The sequence below is a fragment of the Camellia sinensis genome, chromosome 11 (assembly GCF_055761805.1).
Source record: "Camellia sinensis isolate YWXY chromosome 11, ASM5576180v1, whole genome shotgun sequence".
NCBI lineage: Eukaryota > Viridiplantae > Streptophyta > Magnoliopsida > Ericales > Theaceae > Camellia > Camellia sinensis.
Genome location: NC_138971.1, coordinates 56,743,721 through 56,762,557, shown reverse-complemented (window position 1 = coordinate 56,762,557; position 18,837 = coordinate 56,743,721). Strand labels below are relative to the sequence as shown.

The window sequence follows — 18,837 nt, the reverse complement described above, 5'->3', positions numbered from 1 at the left end:
TCATCACTGATTGAAAGTTCATTGAGATTAGAACACAAATTTTAGATGGTCCAAAGAAATCATTTTTCATATGCTCCAAGTTGCTCTACAACTCAGGTTTCTTATAAGTTGGAAGTTAATTTGTTTGGCACATTTTTAACTTTGACTTTTGTAATACCTTTTTAGAATGACTGAAATTAACTTTTTGAAAGGAAATGAATTTGCTTCATGTTTCGGATGTTTTGGGGTTGGTGTTTTCAGTGTGTTGGAGTATTTGGTTGCATCGAACTCAGGTAGTGTTTGCAAGTTCGCACAGGTTGGTCGTGGAGGTGGTGGCGATTGCTATTGATAGTTGTGCGGATCATAAAGCAGCCATAGTTGTGCGGATTATAAAGTAGCTCAGGCCCGTTCTTCACTTTGGCAACCCCAGCTGCTGAGGTGAATTGGTCGGCCCCAATGGTTGGTGTTTATGAAATTAATTTTGATCGAGCAATGGGGGTTGCGCAGAATGTTTTGGGGTAGGGGTGATTGTTCGGGATCATTTGGGTAGTGTCATTGCATCAGTATCGGAATAACTGGGTTTGATTTCAGATATGGATTGTTTGGAAGCAGTTTCTGATTTAGAGGTTGTCCGGTTTGCTTGGGATCTTGGCTTAGTCGATGTTCATTTGGAAGGTGATTCCTTTAATATTAATGCCATCCTCGTGCTGAAGTTGAGTTGGCTGTGTTGGGCCAGTGACCATGGAAATTCCCCAAGCTCTTACCGTGTTTCGCTCTTTCATGGTATCTCATGTTCGTAGAAAAGGAAATGTTATTGCTCACAGATTGGCAAGGCTGGCGATCTTCAATACGGGCTTACGGGTTTGGATGGAGGAGGTTCCTCTTCTGGTGTCTCGCTTTGTCCTTCTTGATGTAGGGTCTCTTTGATTTGGTTGCTTTGTATCTTGTTTCGACTATCATCCTGTCTACTAAAAAGACAAAAGAACCCACAACCAAAAGAGGGGCTGAACCGTTGAAGAGTTTGATGTTGCAGTGATTTTTAAAGTTAGTAGTTGACAACGTTAATTGTCGATTGAATATATATCACGTCGTCAGTATCACCGTGATATTGAAATTTTACTCTACAATGAGATAGTTGTGATTAGTGCTATTTAATAAGTCCATGAACATATTACTGACCGCAAAATGAACCACAAAATAATCTTTAAAAAATTTCATTCAAATTGCTCCACTCCTACTTTTATGTGATTAATTTTGTGATTGCTTGTGTCCATTTTGGTATGGCACTCCTAAATTATTGACAATAGGCCTTTTGAGAAGGTAGTGTAAAAAGTTCAATCAAGAAAAAATAGGCACCAAAAAATTATAAAAAATAAATCATTAAAAATAAAACAACAATTGTCAAACCAGCCCTAATTTCTAAGGCAAGCAGCCCCTGGTTCCTCTTCCACCATCAACTCATGCTTAGACATGCTTACTCTTCACTGGTAAGCAATAAAGAGAAATTTCACAGAATTTCAGACATAAAGTCCCTTGGACAGTCCAAGATATTCAACAACCACATTTGACATTGAAATGTTAAAATATCAATCAATCCTAAGATTGAGGATTGATCTGTTAAATCAAGTCCTTAAACAGAAGCAAATACGATGAAGAAACTGAGCTGCAGAAGTGGAATTGTCTAACTTACATAATTTCTATACAATATATTGTTTTAATTTCTCCCTTCAATTAAAGAATACAACACCTCATCGCCAGTCCTTTCTGATCGATCCTTGCCTCTTCATTGCCTGAAAATATAACACTCTTCGCTCACATCATCCTAAATAACATAATAGAGAGAGAGAGAGAGAGAGAGAGAGAGATGGTGATAGGAAGAAAAAAAAAAAAAAAAAGAAAGAAAGAAAAAATAAAACCGACACACCTTCAGTAGGCTGGGATAGTTTCCGGTTCTGCGGAGACGTCATTTCTTTCTTCAATTGCAATAATATGTCCTCCATTGTGTACTCCCCTTGCCAGTTAGCAAGCATAGGGAAAACACTAGGTTCAACCTGGTAAAATTTGACCACCCATACAGTTATTTTACGCATGTCATGGAATACTATGTGCTTCTTTGGTTGTGTTTCTAATTTTTGTTTTATGTTTTCATTTTTTAAAAAGCTTGTTTGGCAAACTGTTCCCTAAAATTATTTTTGGAAAAAAATTCTAAAACAAATTACTTTTCAGAACACCAAAAGTTATTTTTGAATTTCAAAATCTATTTTCACAAACAAACCTGAACTAATTATTTTTGTTTTCAAAAACCCGAAAAGCCAAAATAAAGAATGCAGTTTAACAAAAGGGAGCTATTTACTTACGAATCCAGTTTCCCGATTTACACAGGTCATGTTTATCCGAGTTTGGAACCTCACAGTTGGTGGCTTCTCTGGATACTCTTTACCACAGAATAATTTCAACTGGTAGATGCGCCCTTCGTGCACCGTCTGGCAAGCAGCATCAATCAACATAAAAACATCAATGTTTCTATTTCAGCAAATGCTACTATGCCAGGCAATTATAACAAATATCAATGCCATAATCATGCTTTTGAATTATTATAAAAAAATAAAAAATAAAAAAAAATAAAAAGAAGAAAGAAAAGAACATATAAACAAAAAAAATGCTAAATTAAAAAGAAAAGGTAATAATGGTGACTTGCTATTTTACCTATTATTATAATTATTATTATTATTTATTTCCCAACGTGTGAAACTGTTAAGTAACTTGGGCCAATGCTCGCTGATAAAAGAGTTAATATGAAAAACCAAAATTGCATCAATATCATAAACATAAGTTCATTTTTTATTTTAAAAGATAAAAGAGAATATGCCAATGAAGAGAAACCGAGAGAGGCTCAAGGTCCTAAGGCCATGTTTGCCTAGGAGTTTGAGGAGGAATTTGATTGTTAATCTGTGCGGGGTCCACAAACATCATGTTTATTTTGAAAAAATACCATGGGACCTATGTTACACGGACTCTTCAAAATAAATCAAATACCCATGTTGGACACCCAACACTCAGACAAAGGTATGGGATATGTGTCGGATACTTTTCAACAGATACTTATTATATAATTGTATATAACACTATTATTATATATACATATTGTTGTATAATTGCTATAAATGTATTTGACACTATAAGTTACATATAGCACTATTTTATCTTACATACTTGATTAACAACATAAAAATATGACATTTTTTTTGCCGAGTCTGCGTACTCTTAAATTTATGGTTTAATGAGTTCGATCTCTAGATATATATAAGCACCCGGCACCTGCACCTAAATCCATATAACAAGGCATGGGACTCCAATGAGACTATGAAACCCCTCCAAGGAAGGGGGATTAGCATTCACATGTGAGACTTGGGTATCCAATCCCATGGGATTGGAGGTGTAAAGGCCATGATGTCCCCATTTTACGAAAACAACAAAATCACTTTTTATGTAATGAGGGCTTTTATATAATTTCATAAATTTAATCTCAACTAACTAATACTACCACAATGGTGCACAAACACACAACTTATCTTACATCTCTAAACTAATACCACCATACTAGTAATCCCCTTATTCAATCTTACCGTACTCATAATTCTATCCAATCTAATTTGGCAACAAACATAGCCTAAGTGTTATTATTGAACATAGTAACATTCAGCTGGAAATGAAGCAAACAAGTGCAGTAATGGCATAAGAAGATATTTGAGTTCAAAAAATGATAATTTGAAAGGTTTGGCTGAAGGAAATAGTTATCATTAGAAGAAAAGGCAATTTAGAGTCTGAGTTACTAATACTAATAGGTGTTGCAAGCAATGATTATAAGGATAGTCATCAGGGTAAGATACATACACATAAGGTGACTAAAAGTGTCCTCGTAAAAGAAAGGGCTTTAATGGGATCATAGGATGATGCAGAGAAAGCAAAGAAGGGCAAATTCAAAATATCACATGGAACACACCATGGGCATTGTGCAATCATGTCTATAGCTAATTTGACTCTTTTTTTTTTAAAAGGTTTGTTGGATTCCTTAGATGGCTGTAGTTTTTGTCCACAAGTAGTTTTACTGGTCAAGTTGTGTTTTTGGGTTGTATATGTGGTCCATTGTAGGTCTAGAATATTTTAATTAGTCAAACTTTCTTAATTTCTTTATGTGAGTAATAGTCTTGATACAATTAGGAAAAGTTTACATCTATTAACATGCATGTAATATTTCTATTCAAGAGAAGTTGATCTTACGATAGTTTGAAATCGTGTTGGGTGATTTTCCTTTTCCTTAGGGTAGAACTTTTTCTTCCCAAACTATCATATTAAGCCCTAACCAACCCAACCCATCCCATCCCATACGTTTTGGCCTCTACCCAAACACCTATATCCATAATTAGTTATTGACCAGAAGCTTCGACTACAAGTCCAAAAATCTAGAAATTTGCCACTTCTGGAAACCATGTGAATTCCAACAGGCCTTTTCACTCTTGAAACCCCTTTAAAAAAAAATCTATGACAGAGAACCCAGAAAACAGAACTTTACTTCTTTTCCCTTAAAAGCCTACAACAAAACCAATTATAAGCAGCTTTAATCTAAGTTCCCTACAGCTGTTCTACATCTTTAGGTTGAAATGCAACGACAGCAACAATAAACAAAGCTCTCTGGAGTGCCATTCTCTATTATGGACTGTACCCAATATGAGGTCCAATTAGTATTATAGTTTAGTTTCTAACTTAAAGGGCTCTTTAGTAAACCTCAGAACCTGTTCTACTTATATGGAGCATACATACTACTAGTCTATCAAATTGAGTCTTAGTTTGGTAACCCTAGACAAAACACTTTTTTGGTTTTTCATCCACCCAATTTAGGATGAAAATGGGCTGCGTGTGAAATTAAGGGGAGGAAGCTTTCACCTAGTCAGGTTTCTCTTGCACATAAAAATAGTACTCGCTTACAACAATTTTCTTCCCATCTGCATTATTCCACTCATCTGCACCTGCCACTTGTAGATCAGATGCTGATCCTGCTCTATTTTCTTCTTTTTCATTTTCTTCTCAATAACACTAATATAGTCGAGGTTTTGTTTTGCTTTTGATTTGGGTATATTCACACTGCTCTATTTTCTTCTTTTTCATTTTCTTCTCAATAACACTAATATATTCGAGGTTTTTTCTTCCCATCTGCATTATTCCACTCATCTGCACCTGCCACTTGTAGATCAGATCCTGATCCTGCTCTATTTTCTTCTTTTTCATTTTCTTCTCAATAACACTAATATATTCGAGGTTTTGTTTTGCTTTTGATTTGACACACACACACAGAGTTTGATTGGTTAGTTGAATTTGACAAATTTATGGTTCATTTTCAGTTGATTTAAGAATTTAGGTACATGGAATTATACATGTTGTCAATCTATGTTACATGGACTCAGGTATGAGTACTAGGTGCGAGCATATATCCAAGCGTCAGACTTCTATAAATTTAAATTTTAGGATCTTGTGACACGTATCCAAAATTGGATATGGCAGTGTTGTTAGAGGCGTGCCTAAGCGAGAAGTGAGGTGAGGCGAGGCTATTGCGCTTCATAGGGTTCGAAGCGAGGCGACATGGAGAGGCGAGGTTGAGGCGAGTGAAGCGAGGCTTAGGTGATGAAACGCAAGGCAAAACAAAGCGTCGCTTCTTGCTTCTACGACCTGGGCCCTTCATTTTTCCTTATTTTGTGTTATTTGTGGACATGCATTGCACCTTAGAATTGCTTTCTACTATTTATTGAGTGTAAAACCCTAGTTTCTGGGGGTATCGAAAGGAGAGCGAAAAGCAAAGACGAAAAGTAGAGAAAGAGAGGAGAGAAACGAACCTGGTCTTGCTTCCTCTTCTTCTTCGACATCGTTTCTAAGGTAAGTCTTCTTCTCCTACTTCTTTCTTCTCTCTTCCTGCTTCATCTTCTCCCTCTTCTCTTCTTTCATCTTTCCTGCTTCGTCTCTCTTTTTTTTTTCTCTCTTCTTCTTCTTTCCTTTATTTCATCTCTCATCAGATTTTTTTTCCCTTCTATTTTTTTTATTCACTTTTTTTTTTTCATTGTGGTTCTAGCTTCTTTTTTTTTTTTTTTTTTTTTTCCTTCCCTGATTCTTGTTCTGTTTCTCTTCTATTTATTTTGCTGAAAAAAATTTCAATTAATTTTACAATTGTATAATTATTTTGCTGTGTTAATTGTATAATTATTTTGCTGAAAAATATTATACAGACTAATAAATTTTATAACATTGTCTTACTAATTAATATGTCATGAACTAATAAAAATTTAAAATTTAAAATATAATTCACTTTAATAATAAGATAAGTGTCACATTATTGAATAAAGAGAATAATAAAAATTATTAAAGCATTGCATTGATTTTTGATTAAATAACGGGAAAGAATTATTTGGGATGGTTGATTGGTTTGATGTTTGATGTTTTTCTATCAATATTTAGTATTTAGAATGTCAGATTTGTTGGATATTTTGTGTTGTTTAAGGATATTTAATATTTAGCATGATAAATGCATGATGGTTCTTGAAAATATTTATATTTTTGTCCATACTTATTTTTAAAAAATATCCTTTGTGTTCGCCTCGATTCGATGAAGCCCTCGCCTCGCGCTTAGGCATTAGGAGATCTTGTCGCCTCAGTTCGCTTTTCGCCTTAAAAAACACTGGGATATGGGTACAAGAACGGGTCATATTGTAATGACCCTAACATGCATATCATGATTACATTTATTTAATTATGTGTTAAATTTTAATTGTGATATGTGCCATGTAATTAGCTTGTGCATGTGTCTGATTTGAAAACTATCGGTTATGATTTCTATTCAGAGTTCAAAATTGATGGCTTAAATGATTTCAAAAACCGAAATTGGCTACATGAATAGACTAATTAGAATTGTTAGAACCAATTGGTAAGTTTGATTAAAAATTGATTCAGTTTGATTAATTAAGTTGTGTTTAATTAGTCTAATGTTCTAATTGATGTATTAAGCCATCCTAGCAATATAAGTGTGACATAAGCTCATCCTTGAGCTCATTTCTTCTACTTTGAGTGCAAAAATTTGAGAATTCACCTTAGAGAGAGAGAGAGATTGAAGGAGAACTTGTTGATCTTAGCTAGATTGGTCAAGATAGTGCAAGAATTAGTGTGTTTGAAGACTCTAGGTAAGAATCTAACCCTCAATTCTTGAAGATGAGCTAAGTTCATGGTGTATATATGATTTTTTGCATGTATTTTGTTAAAGATGTCAAAAAAAAAATGTTTTATCTTTACATGCATGCATGAATAGGTTGAGTTTATGAGTTAATTTCGACATGCATGCATACTTCTTTATCCTTGAGTTTGATTTTCTACAAATTCCTACATGTATGGAGCTTTTGAGCTCAACTTTGTAAAATTCATGAGTTTTGTGAAGAATTTGTAAATCTTACATGCATGAAAGTTTTGAACTCAATTTTGCTAAATTGATGAGTTTGAGCAAAGGGTTTGCAAATGATCACATATTTATGTTTATTGAAGAGTTTTTAAGCTTAAAGAACAAGCCATGCATGAGTTTTGCTTTTGAAATGGTGTTTGGAAGCTCAAACTTTGAGTTTGAAAACCCAGAATTTTGCCAAACCGCTCGATAGACCAAGTGGTGGCTCGAGTGAACTTGACGAGCACCCAGCATTTTTGCAGTCTTTGCAAATTGCTCGAGCGACCAAAGGTTTGCTTGAGCAAACTGACTATATATTTTGCCTCAGCTCGAGCGACACATAGTTGGCTCGAGCGCACATCAGACCCATCCAGTACTTTTGCAAATCTCTGTGACCGCTCGAGCAACCAATAGTTGGCTCAAGCGAAGGCTTCTGTTTCAACATGTTTTGAAAAATGTTGTAAGTTCGAATTTTCATCCACATGTCTTTTTGAGCATATGAATTATGAATCATTGAGGATTAAGAAGTAAGAAACCAACATAAGTAATTGAATTAGAAGAGATAAGAAAGAGTTATTCGATTCAAATAAATGTTACAATGTGTATGGTTATGCGTAATGTGCAGGTTAAACGTTGAAGTGGACCATCGAATTAATCAAGGTGAGCAACGTCTTTGTAATGGTATTTTTGTATGAACTACTTTGGAATTAGTTTTGCTTTACAATGAAACATGAAACACCTATACTTTGTTCAAGTTATGAGATATGACAAGATTTTCAAATAAGTACTTTGAGATGTTAAGTTATGCTTTGAAACTCCGAATTGTATACAATGTGATAAGATTTCTAAAAATGAGATTTGTTAAAGAATGAATGAGTTTCCCTTTGAACAACGATTATGAAAATGTGTTTTGAACATCCGGTAACTACTATTTTGTCTGTGATCCGTAAGTAACATTTTGTATAAGTTATTGAACCGTTGTAAACGTTCTATATGATGTCTATCTTGGATGATTGTTTTGTAGGACCCCAATAGCAATCGTTCTGTATGGTATCTACACATAAAAGACGTTCTGAATGAGCTCATCAAGTATAAGTCATCAAAGTGATGTTTTGTACAAGCCATCAAGTGTGATGTTTTGCATTCTATATAAATCATCAGATATGATGTTCTGCATTCTGTATAAGTCATCAATCTGCATTCCATATAAGGCATCTTTGTGATGTTCCGCAAAAGTCATCATGAGTGATGTTCTGTATGAGACACTAATACGGGTGTTCCGAACAAGTAATTCTATATGAATGTTCTACATGGTGTTTCGATAAGTAAAGTAAGGCCTTCAGGCACTTCGCAATGTGTTAAGCTATGAAAGATTTGATAACTGTATTTGTTACTATGTGTTTTCGAAACAAGTTTTAATTATACTGTTTGATTAGCAATGAGACTCATTCATTTAACTCTTTACATAGAGATTACTCATTGAGCTTCCAGCTCACTCCGTTTATATATACGTTTGTTGATGAGCATTCGGAAGTCCCGCATTAGCAGTTTCTTTGGAGTTAATCCTTTCTGTAAAGCCACTCGAGTTACGCCTCTGCGTCAAGGCCTTAGTTTTTAGTTTTTATTTTGGCCAAGCTCGAGAAGCTTTGGTTTTGTACAATTTGTTATGTTATAAGTCTTTGATCTTAGGTTATGTATCTATAAGATGATTGTTTGTAAATATTGTAAGTTTGATATGAGATATGTTTTATTTGTTTCCGTTCTTGGCATGTATGCATAGCTCAACAGATGAATTTTATACTCTGCTTCCATTTCTGGCCCCGTTAATACTTAAATGCTTTTGTTAATTTTGTCTTTGAGGTCAGGTAATCTGGGATTACTGGCCGATTACGGTCCAAACCTCTATGGGAGGGTTTGGGTCGTAACACATATACACATATATATTGCATATTATATAATGTCGTAGTGTTGTAAATTATATAGAAATATACTTGAAATTGAATAGGATTCAAGAAAAATAGGAAATTTCTACATCTAATTCATGAGAGAGGCTAAAAATATTGCTTTACTAGCAAATGTGAGTTTCTTCTTCTCATATATTGTAACAAATTTAAAGGATCCAAGTGTCTAAATTGGGTACGAATGTTGGACACATCCCATACCCTTACCCAAGTCATATCTAGTGGCCACAAGTATTGTGGGGGGAAATAGAAGAGTCCATGTACAACAGCTGTCAATTTCTTTCTCTTTTGGGTTTGATGGATGTATTTGTGTGATAATTGCAAGAATGCTAAAGTGACCTTCCATTTAAGTCTTGATGACTTAGTAATTTAGAAAGGTATATGAATATTAATTTCAAGTTAGGTGGTATGGAGACTTTAGTAGCAATCATGTGGGATTCCGATGCTCTAGGAGAAGGTATAGCACGTCTTGGAGCTGTTCATAATTCAAAGATAAATTTTAATGCTCATTGACAAACATATGATGCCATGCAAACCCACCAAGAGCCTCACAAGTCAAGCATGCAGTGGAAACATTTGAACAAGTAAATGACGTAGATATGAAGAAAAAAGTAATAGTTCAGGTGTATTAGTTGTGGTATGCACAGTGTAATTAAATTTTTTGTTTTTTTCCAAGAAAACATTTTTTGTCTGAATCTTACCACGAGTGTGCGTATATGTATGCATATATGTGTATATTTTTATCTATTCTAATATATAAAGTCAAGGTTGTTGGTGGTGTTGACACATTTGTGTCTTATATTTTTTATTTTCCCCAAATACCCCTAAAGTTGATGTTTATGTAAAAAAGAAGACGACAAGATTTGAAACCAAGATCATGGTTTTGGCAAAGCAAGCTCTTACCACATGAGCAACACATACTATATGTGCATTTTTCTTTATCATTATTCTTATATTATTACATTTTTTTGAATTGAACACACATTGCGTGTGCAGCATGCTAGTATACATATATACAAACACCTGCACATGTTTATATATGTTTCTTTTCTTCTATTCTACAAATATAATGAATGCTTATGAAGTTGTTCCATGACTCTGCTTCCTCATTTCTTTGATTAGTATATAGGTGAAGCATACAGAAAGTTATCAATTTTATTGTTCTAGATTATATCTATTTTATTTTTTGCAATGCAAAGAAATTCTCATGTTCTCCTTTAGATGGTTAATTTCTTATCATTGTTCTTTGCTTCTCTATCCCTCACCAAGTCTCTCTCCCACATACTTGTAGACAAACAGCTTACACAAGTAGATTCAGATGAAACAAATTTTGTGTATAAGCTTAACTAGTCCAACTCTCAAGGCTCCCAAATAGGCCTTACCTATTACAGTTGTCAGCATGAAGTGTATTTTTTATCATTTGAGTCCATTTCAGTTCAAGCAAATGATTTAAAAATTTCATCCTCAAGTCTCAATATCTATTCATCAAAAGTGCATTAGTTTACATTTCCCATCCATTACTATACCAAGTGTCACGGACTATAAAAAAATAAATAAATCTATGGTTGACAGTTACTAATATATAAGACCAATAAGTTGTATCATAACAACACACAAGATGATCATGAGACCAATCACAAAACCAAAACAAAACAAACAAACAAACAAACAAAAACCAACAAATATTCAGAAGCAAATTAACATTGAAGGTGAAACTAAAATTCTAGATTACAAATATGCAATTTGTAGGGAGGTAAATCAAAAGATTGCAAAAAAAAAAAAAACCTACATTAGGAGGGCCAATGATAGTCCCAGTCCATGACTGCATGTATATATCGTCAGCATCATCCATTCCATAGCTAACTGTTCCATCCCCAATACCTTTTTCTCCTCTCTCAAGTTCTTCTAGCAATCTAAAATTCCTAGGAACTGAAAATCAATACATATTGCAGTTAAATCTAAAATTCATGTTACAAACAAATTTCTGTAATGTGTAATAACAATAGCAGAAGTTCCAGCAAATAGCTGCATTTGCTAATGAAGATTAGCATAGTATATTCATAGATCTTTGGTATCTACAACTTTGACATAGAAACTATGTGTACAGGCTAATTTGCAGACAATCCATCTCAATGATGCAGCAGTTTTTGAAAGAAAAATCATGTGTATAAGGTCCATTGTTGAAATATAATACAAAACTAGAGAAATAATGGGACGTCTAACGCAAGTAAAAGCAAGCGAATAACATATTGATCCACCAATGTCCACGTTTGCTATTTTGCTAAACTAGAGGAATACCAGGACACATGCATTTGATATAATTCAAGAATTTTTCCAAAAAACAACAACAAAGAAAGACGAAAAAAAAAAAAAAAAGGAAATTCATTAAAGTCAACATATTTCGTCTTTTATGTATTAAGTTGGAATCTGAGAACATCATGGGGATGGGGACGTGAGGATATAATTTCCTACTTAATTGGGAAAGTGATTCCAGTTTGGCTAGGTAATCGAGAATCATTTTCTTGTTTCAATCTGTTCCAGATAGAAGAATCATGGAGACACGGAATCACATTTTCATTCCCCTCAAGTTTCCTTCCATCCAAACTGAGAGCCTTATTGTTTCACATTTCCATAATTTTATTTTTTGTTGAATTCACTACTTTCACAATAGACTATTATGAATATGCCCTAAAATATAATAGCCCTAAAAATTCATCAAATACATAATCTTCACTCATAGTATCTCCTATTATTTCACACCCTACAAAATCCACAATCTTCAATTTAAACAGGGCAAGCATATCGCTGATAATTTGAAATTCAAGGAACAAACTGTCAGAAATATCAACCCAATTCACAAAACATCAATCTGATCACATCCCACCTAATAAACCCTAATTCTTCAATAACTAAATATATACATGAGGGGGAAAAAACAAAACAAAAGCAAAAATTACAGAAGCAAAGCAACATGAAAGCCTCAAAAACACAAATGCAACAAAATTAAACACAAATTACAGGTTAAATACGGAAACAAATCATAATAAAGAAGGATAGAGCGAGAAAGTTAGGGTTTTGAAACTTACCAATAACCCTTGATCCCTCTGAGCCCATTTCTTGCTGCATTTGAATTTTTGAGAGAGAGAGAGAGACAGAGAGAGAGACAGAGAGGGTTGGGGAGAAGAAGAAATGGTCCCTGATAAAGACTACATATACTAACTACACACTTCACAACTTCAAAGTCCTCCAGTACTGCCATTTTCGAGAATTTCTTGAACGAACGGCGTTAGTTTGGATAAAAAGATTCCGTGCTTGAGGGTCTATGCTTATTCCTCTGCGCGTCTAGTTTAATCAATCACCATATTCTAATTTTACACATGGGGTTATGTTTGGTTTATGAAATTGAAGAGAAATTTAGAAAGAAAAATAAAAAAATGTGTAAAAATATATTAAAATATGGGTAAATTATATATACTTCCCTCGAGATTTAGCTAAATTACAGATATCACCTGAGATTTCGGAAATTACAAATACCCCTAGGTTTATATTTTCATAATAAATTGCCTTTTGAGGTTTATATTTTCATAACAATTTGTCCCCTAATTTGTTATGCAAATAGTACCTTCAGGGGGATATCTGTAATTTTGCTAAATCTCGAGGGGTATATGTAATTTGCCCATTAAATATAGATATATTTTATTCATATTTTATTTTTTTTCGCCTTTTTCTTTTTAATTCCCTTCCCAAATCTATGAACCAAATACAGTCTTAGAAGTTTGGAGTTTGCTTATTTTTTAGTTTATTGATTTTTTACGAAAAGATGTATAAAAACGTAGATAAGTGATGTGATAATTTATAATAAATAAATAAATAAGTTGCTTGTTTGGAACATACTATTTTAGTTAAAAGATTAAAAAATTATTGGGGTTGTTTGGGGTGTCCTAAATAAGTGCACTTTTTGTCTTTTTGAACTAAAAAGTTAAGGAAAAAATATGGATGTTTGAGTTAATTTTTTGTCTTTTTACGAAAAAATGTGTAATAAAAAATTATATAAATAAGTGTATAGGAGAAGTAAGTGTAATAAACTGTACGACACCTTTTTCTGGACAGAGTGTAGGAGATAAGGACATGATTGCCTCCTTCGCGGGTAACCATTTGGACTGTATTATTCAGCCTGTAGGGCCTACCACAAATCCTATTTTGATAACCTGAACCGTTCAATATGTAGAACTCGTCGAGTACTATAAAGTTATAAAACATTACATTGATCAGATATCGAAATCACATTGATCGGATTAATTTTTGTTCACTAGTTAATTATAACACCATCCCTTTTTTTTTTTATACAAAACTAATTTGATCATATAGTTAGTGATATCCGATCAACGTGATTTTTTATAAGCATATAGTACTCAACGAGTTCTACATATTGAACAGTTCAGATTATCAAAATGTGACCCATGGTGGCCCCTATGGTCTAAATGGTTGTCTGCGAAGAAGGCAATCATTTCTACGCCAGTACAGCAGACCAATCACGCGGATAGCCCATCAAGCAAAAAGTTGAGTTGTATTTTTTTGTGTAAATTTATTTTTTTTTGTTGTGAATAGTGATAACTTCGTAACTTTTTAAGTAACTTTTTGACTTTTAATCTTTTTCAAGACATGCCAAACTAGGCCTTTAATTCTTCTCTCTATCTTGTTGCACGTCTTCGTAAAAAGTCAAAAAAATTAATTAAAATAATTAATTTCAAAAAAAAAAATACTAAAATGAATGGGAAAGTGAGAAAATAAAGGAAATGATTGTAATTTTTCCCTTAAGTAAGAGAAGAAAGAAATTATTATGATTTCTCACATTCTTGTTGGAATAAACATTAATTAAAGGGTCTTGTTGATAAGTGGCCTTAGGGCACAAATAAAAGACAAAAAATTTAAAAAACATAAGGCACTTTTTACTAAATTTTAAACAATTTTATATATTTTCAAGAAATATTTTACACACTTTTCAACTTTAAACCATGCCCATGAAATACTGCGTTTGCCTGGATTAAAAGATGATACATGTGTTTTTTTGTTTTTTTTAATTTTATATTTAGAGAGTAATTTAGATATTACAAAAATTTTTGTAAAGAGTAATTTTGGTTTCTCAACAAATCTCACAATTTTGTATGATATTTTTTACTTGATTTCAATATAACAAAATAAATATTCATTTTAATATTAAAAAACAATAATTAAGTTGGAGAAAACAAGTCATTTAAAATTAAAGAATGATTGTACTTATTTATTTTAATAATCTTAACATTATGGTTCTATAAAAGTTTTATTTAAACAAATATATATATATATATGTAATAATAATTTTACTTCAATTATTTATGTATATTTTAATAATCTTAACTCTATCATGCTACAAAAGTGTAACTGAAATAAATATATAATGATTTTATATGATATTAAATTATAACATAATAAAATAAACACTCAATTTGACATTAATAATATAGTTAAATTTGAAAAAAAAAAATAGTAACACACAATTAAAAGTGATTCTAATTATGTAAAAAAAATTTATTCATTTGAAAATAAAAATAAATAGGAATGAAAGTTATAAAAAAAATTATTTTAAAAAGTTAAATATAAGCATGTCATGTAAAAAATATATTACGAAATATGTAGCGTAATTTTTGTTCTGTTGAACTATGAAAGTGTATTTAAAATAATATATATATATGTATAAATGATACTTTTGTATTTAATTTCAATATAATAAAATAAATATTCATTTTAATATTAAAATAATGATTAAATTCGAGAAAAATGTCATTTAAAATTAAATAATGATTCCAATTATTTCTTTTGATAATCTTAACATTTCGTTCTATAAAAGTGTTATTTAAACAAATATATATAATAATTTTATTTCAATCATTTATGTGTATTTTAATAATCTTAACCCTATCGTGTTATAAAAGTATAACTGAAATAAATATAATGATTTTATATGATATTAAATTCTAACATAGTAAAATAAACACTCAATTTGACATTAATAATAATAGTTAAATTGGAAAGAAAAATAGTAACATACAATTAAAAGTGATTCTAATTATTTATTTTTTTATTCATTTGGAAATAAAAATAAACATGTATGGAAGTTATAAAAAAAATTATTTTAAAAAATTAAATATAAGTATGTTGTGGTTGGATTAAGAAAAAGATAAATAGATTAATTATGTTGATCATTGATTTTCTATAATATCTATTTTAAAACTATTTCTATATATTATATATTAGCGGATGGCACACGCAATGCGTGTGTAATCAAAATAAGTAAGAATAAGATAAAATAATAATGAAATTAATATTATAATGTTCATTTAGCTTAATTGGTATGAGTCTTCTTACCTTAAACTCATGGTTCAAGCCTTGCCCACCTTCTTGTGTAACTTTGAAAAAAAAAAAAAAATAACACAGACACTTGGCATGAGGAGAGTAAGGCTTCACTACACCAATTGAGGCCTTCACTTAATAAATAAGAATACCTAAGGTTTTGAATTCAAACCTTACTCACACATTTGAATAATAATTTTTTATTTTAGGCTAGATAAAGTTATTGCGTGGCATGACGTGAAGCTTTGGACTTCACTTAATAATAGTATAGATAGATATATAGATAATTATATATACGTATATATAGTTTAAATTAAATATAAATTTTTCCTAATAAACAATTTCATATTAAATAGGAAACTTAATATAAATTAATAATAAAATATAAATAAGATAGACAAAAAAAGAAAAAAAATATATCAATAAAGACATAAGGCTAGTGCTCAAGTATCACGGCACAATAAGACAAACTCAATTAGATTGGCACCAACTTGTAAACCCCTCATTTTTTAATACACCGCTAAAGTTGGTGAGAAATCAACCAAAAAGCTAGAAGCATAACCAAACACACTGCCAACAAACAAATAACCAACACAAACTACCAAACTAAAAGGCTACAATAGCATTGCTGCACTCTAGCTGAAGCTTAAAACAAAGAAGGGCTGCTTCCCCAGCAAATGCACCAAGCCTTACTGCTACCCCATCACATCTTTAGCCCCTCAAGCAGTACCTGACCTGGCTAAGGTTGGACACAAGATCATGAACTGAGTATTATATCCCTCCCACATTGCTCCTCACCCATAGGGCTACTCTAGTTTTAACAACTTCAAGCAAATCAACAATATGCACCTGCACTCTTTTAAACAAAATTTCATTTCTCATCTTCCAAACAGACCACATCAAAATCAGTGGTACAATCTTCCAGATTTTTAACGCCTTTTTCTTGAATTTAACCCCAGCCCACCATTGTAGCACCTCCTCCACTAATCCTGGAATAGCCCACCTGATATCCCACCATCTTAACACCCCAGACCAGAGTAACCACACCTTTGGGCAATGTAAAAGCACATGATTAACAGCCTCCATTTTTGCTTTACAGAACAAACATAGATTGCTGACATTTCAATTCAATACCCCTATCCTCTGCAAGAAAACAGATGTCTTTACTCTTCCTCTCCATGCTAGCCAACATAAAAATTAGACATTGGGAGGGGCCACATTGTCCCACACACTTTTAGCAACACTTACCGAATTTAAGATGCTCTCCACTTCCAAATTGAAGCCACTGAAAATATACCAAAAGAATCTGCAAACCATTTCAAAGAATTCTCCACAGAAGTTCTGATTCTCGGGGCCTCCACCAAAATAGTTTGAAGCCTTCTAACCTCTTTCTCCTCCCACACAAACAGGGGCGACGCTAAATAGAAGTCCGTGACTTCAACTGAACCCTCTGGACTTTAAAAAAATGTCAAATTTATCATGTTTTAATAAGTCAAAGTCAGTGATCGCTCTAACTGAACCCCTACTTTTTCCCCTTGAACCCTCTTCCTTCTGTATGGAGCTTTGGATATGATTACTCCACTGTGTCACCTGTTGGTATTCTTTTATAATAATACTAAAAATATATATAAGATAAAATTAAATAGAAATGACAAAATATTTTTTTTTTATTAAAGAATAAAATACAGAATTGTGGGGATATATTTTTGAGTACCAACACGTGGTAAGGTGACGCCGATGTATCAGCCGAGGTGACACGTGTCTTGATCGTAACGCCGAGATGATCTCGGCATGGCCGAGGTTATCTCCGAAGATATTGGAATCCGAGATAAGTGGATAAGGGACAAGAGTCCTAGAATGAGGAAAGACTTCAAGATGGAAAAAGGATAATGTTCTTAGGGAATCTATCATTATCTCTTGAGGAGTCCAAAGTAAGCACTGAATGGGAGTCCATAGAAGTCAGGCTTCTATCGAGACTAGGATTGAGTTAACTATAAAAGAGAGGCACCCCCGTGGGTTTAAGGTACGCAATTTATATTCTGAATAGTGAGTTTGCACTATTGATTATCTGTGAGAGATATATTGACTTGATCGTCAGAGTGTCCCCGGGTGGACGAACCACCGCCAGAATCTTCTCTTTCTGTTGCAGGTTACACAGGTGTCATCTATTCTGCCAGTGCTCTCCAACTGAATACTAAGTTGGCAGTGTGGTCAGATTTTCACCTACACAATTTGGCGCCGTCTGTGGGGAAAAAAGCAGAATAGATGGCCAGTAATGGACAGAAAGAAAAGATTGGGGACGACACTCCTGCTAGGAGTGGGAGACCTATTGACCTTGATGTCGAAGGGGACAAGTCCAACGCAGAAACTCATGAGCAAGCTCACAGAGTAAAAGACGTCGGCCAGACTGGCGACGTACCAAAGAAACCTGATCGAAGCGGGTACTACAACGAAAGCGACCTCCAGGTATGGAAGGACAGGTGCCTACAAAGGGACGAAGAGGTGAAAGAGATGGCAAACAAATTGGCAGACCTGCAATCAGTCGTCAATTTTATGATGCAAAATAACGTCATGCAGCCACCATACCCGCTGCAGGACACGCCGATTCCAGCGGCCAATGCCCAGAAGGGAGGGCAGAAAGCAATCCCAGATGCCCCCCAGCACACCAGGAGCGAAAGACACTTTCAACAGCATTCAAGGGAGGTCGGAAGAGAGGAGTCAAGGAAGGAAGAGTCACAAAGGACACAACGCACCAAGGAGGCCAACCCCAAAGAACATCGGCATGTTCAAGGGCAGGCACTATGCTTCGACACAACTCATGGAGAAAGATCGAAAAGGGCTCACCACGAGACCTAGAGTATTATACCGAAAAGATTGAAGTCGAAAGATAGCCGAGCCCCTGCGTGGAGGAAAAAAGACTTGAGAGATTACCTCAAGAGGAAGCAACAGAACGCCGATGCCGAAGTTACTTCACCTGTTAAGCTGAGAACACCATTCTTGGTGGAATTAGACAAATTCGAGGCACCGAAGAGA

General features: G+C 33.5%; 1 protein-coding gene across 1 annotated transcript; it reads right to left on the bottom strand.

The window, feature by feature from the left end:
- Window positions 1-1,527: 1,527 nt before the first annotated feature.
- On the bottom strand, window positions 1,528-12,801 carry LOC114286149 (ubiquitin-conjugating enzyme E2 variant 1A). Its single transcript, XM_028229245.2, has 5 exons — window positions 12,501-12,801; window positions 11,204-11,343; window positions 2,337-2,462; window positions 1,904-2,030; window positions 1,528-1,769 (listed from the first exon to the last, which is right to left on the bottom strand). The coding sequence occupies exons 1-5, from the start codon at window positions 12,538-12,540 to the stop codon at window positions 1,711-1,713; spliced, it is 492 nt and encodes a 163-aa protein (XP_028085046.2). The 5' UTR covers window positions 12,541-12,801; the 3' UTR covers window positions 1,528-1,710.
- Between the last annotated feature and the right edge of the window lie 6,036 nt (window positions 12,802-18,837).

Bases quoted from the DNA above. Each gene is read 5' to 3' on its own strand.
- LOC114286149 (XM_028229245.2), bottom strand. From the start codon at position 12,540: ATGCAGCAAGAAATGGGCTCAGAGGGATCAAGGGTTATTG. The intron at 2,031-2,336 runs GTAAGTAAATAG...AAATTTTACCAG, and splicing joins TAAATCGGGAAACTGGATTC to GTTGAACCTAGTGTTTTCCC. The intron at 1,770-1,903 runs GTGTGTCGGTTT...TTATATTTTCAG, and splicing joins ACTATCCCAGCCTACTGAAG to GCAATGAAGAGGCAAGGATC.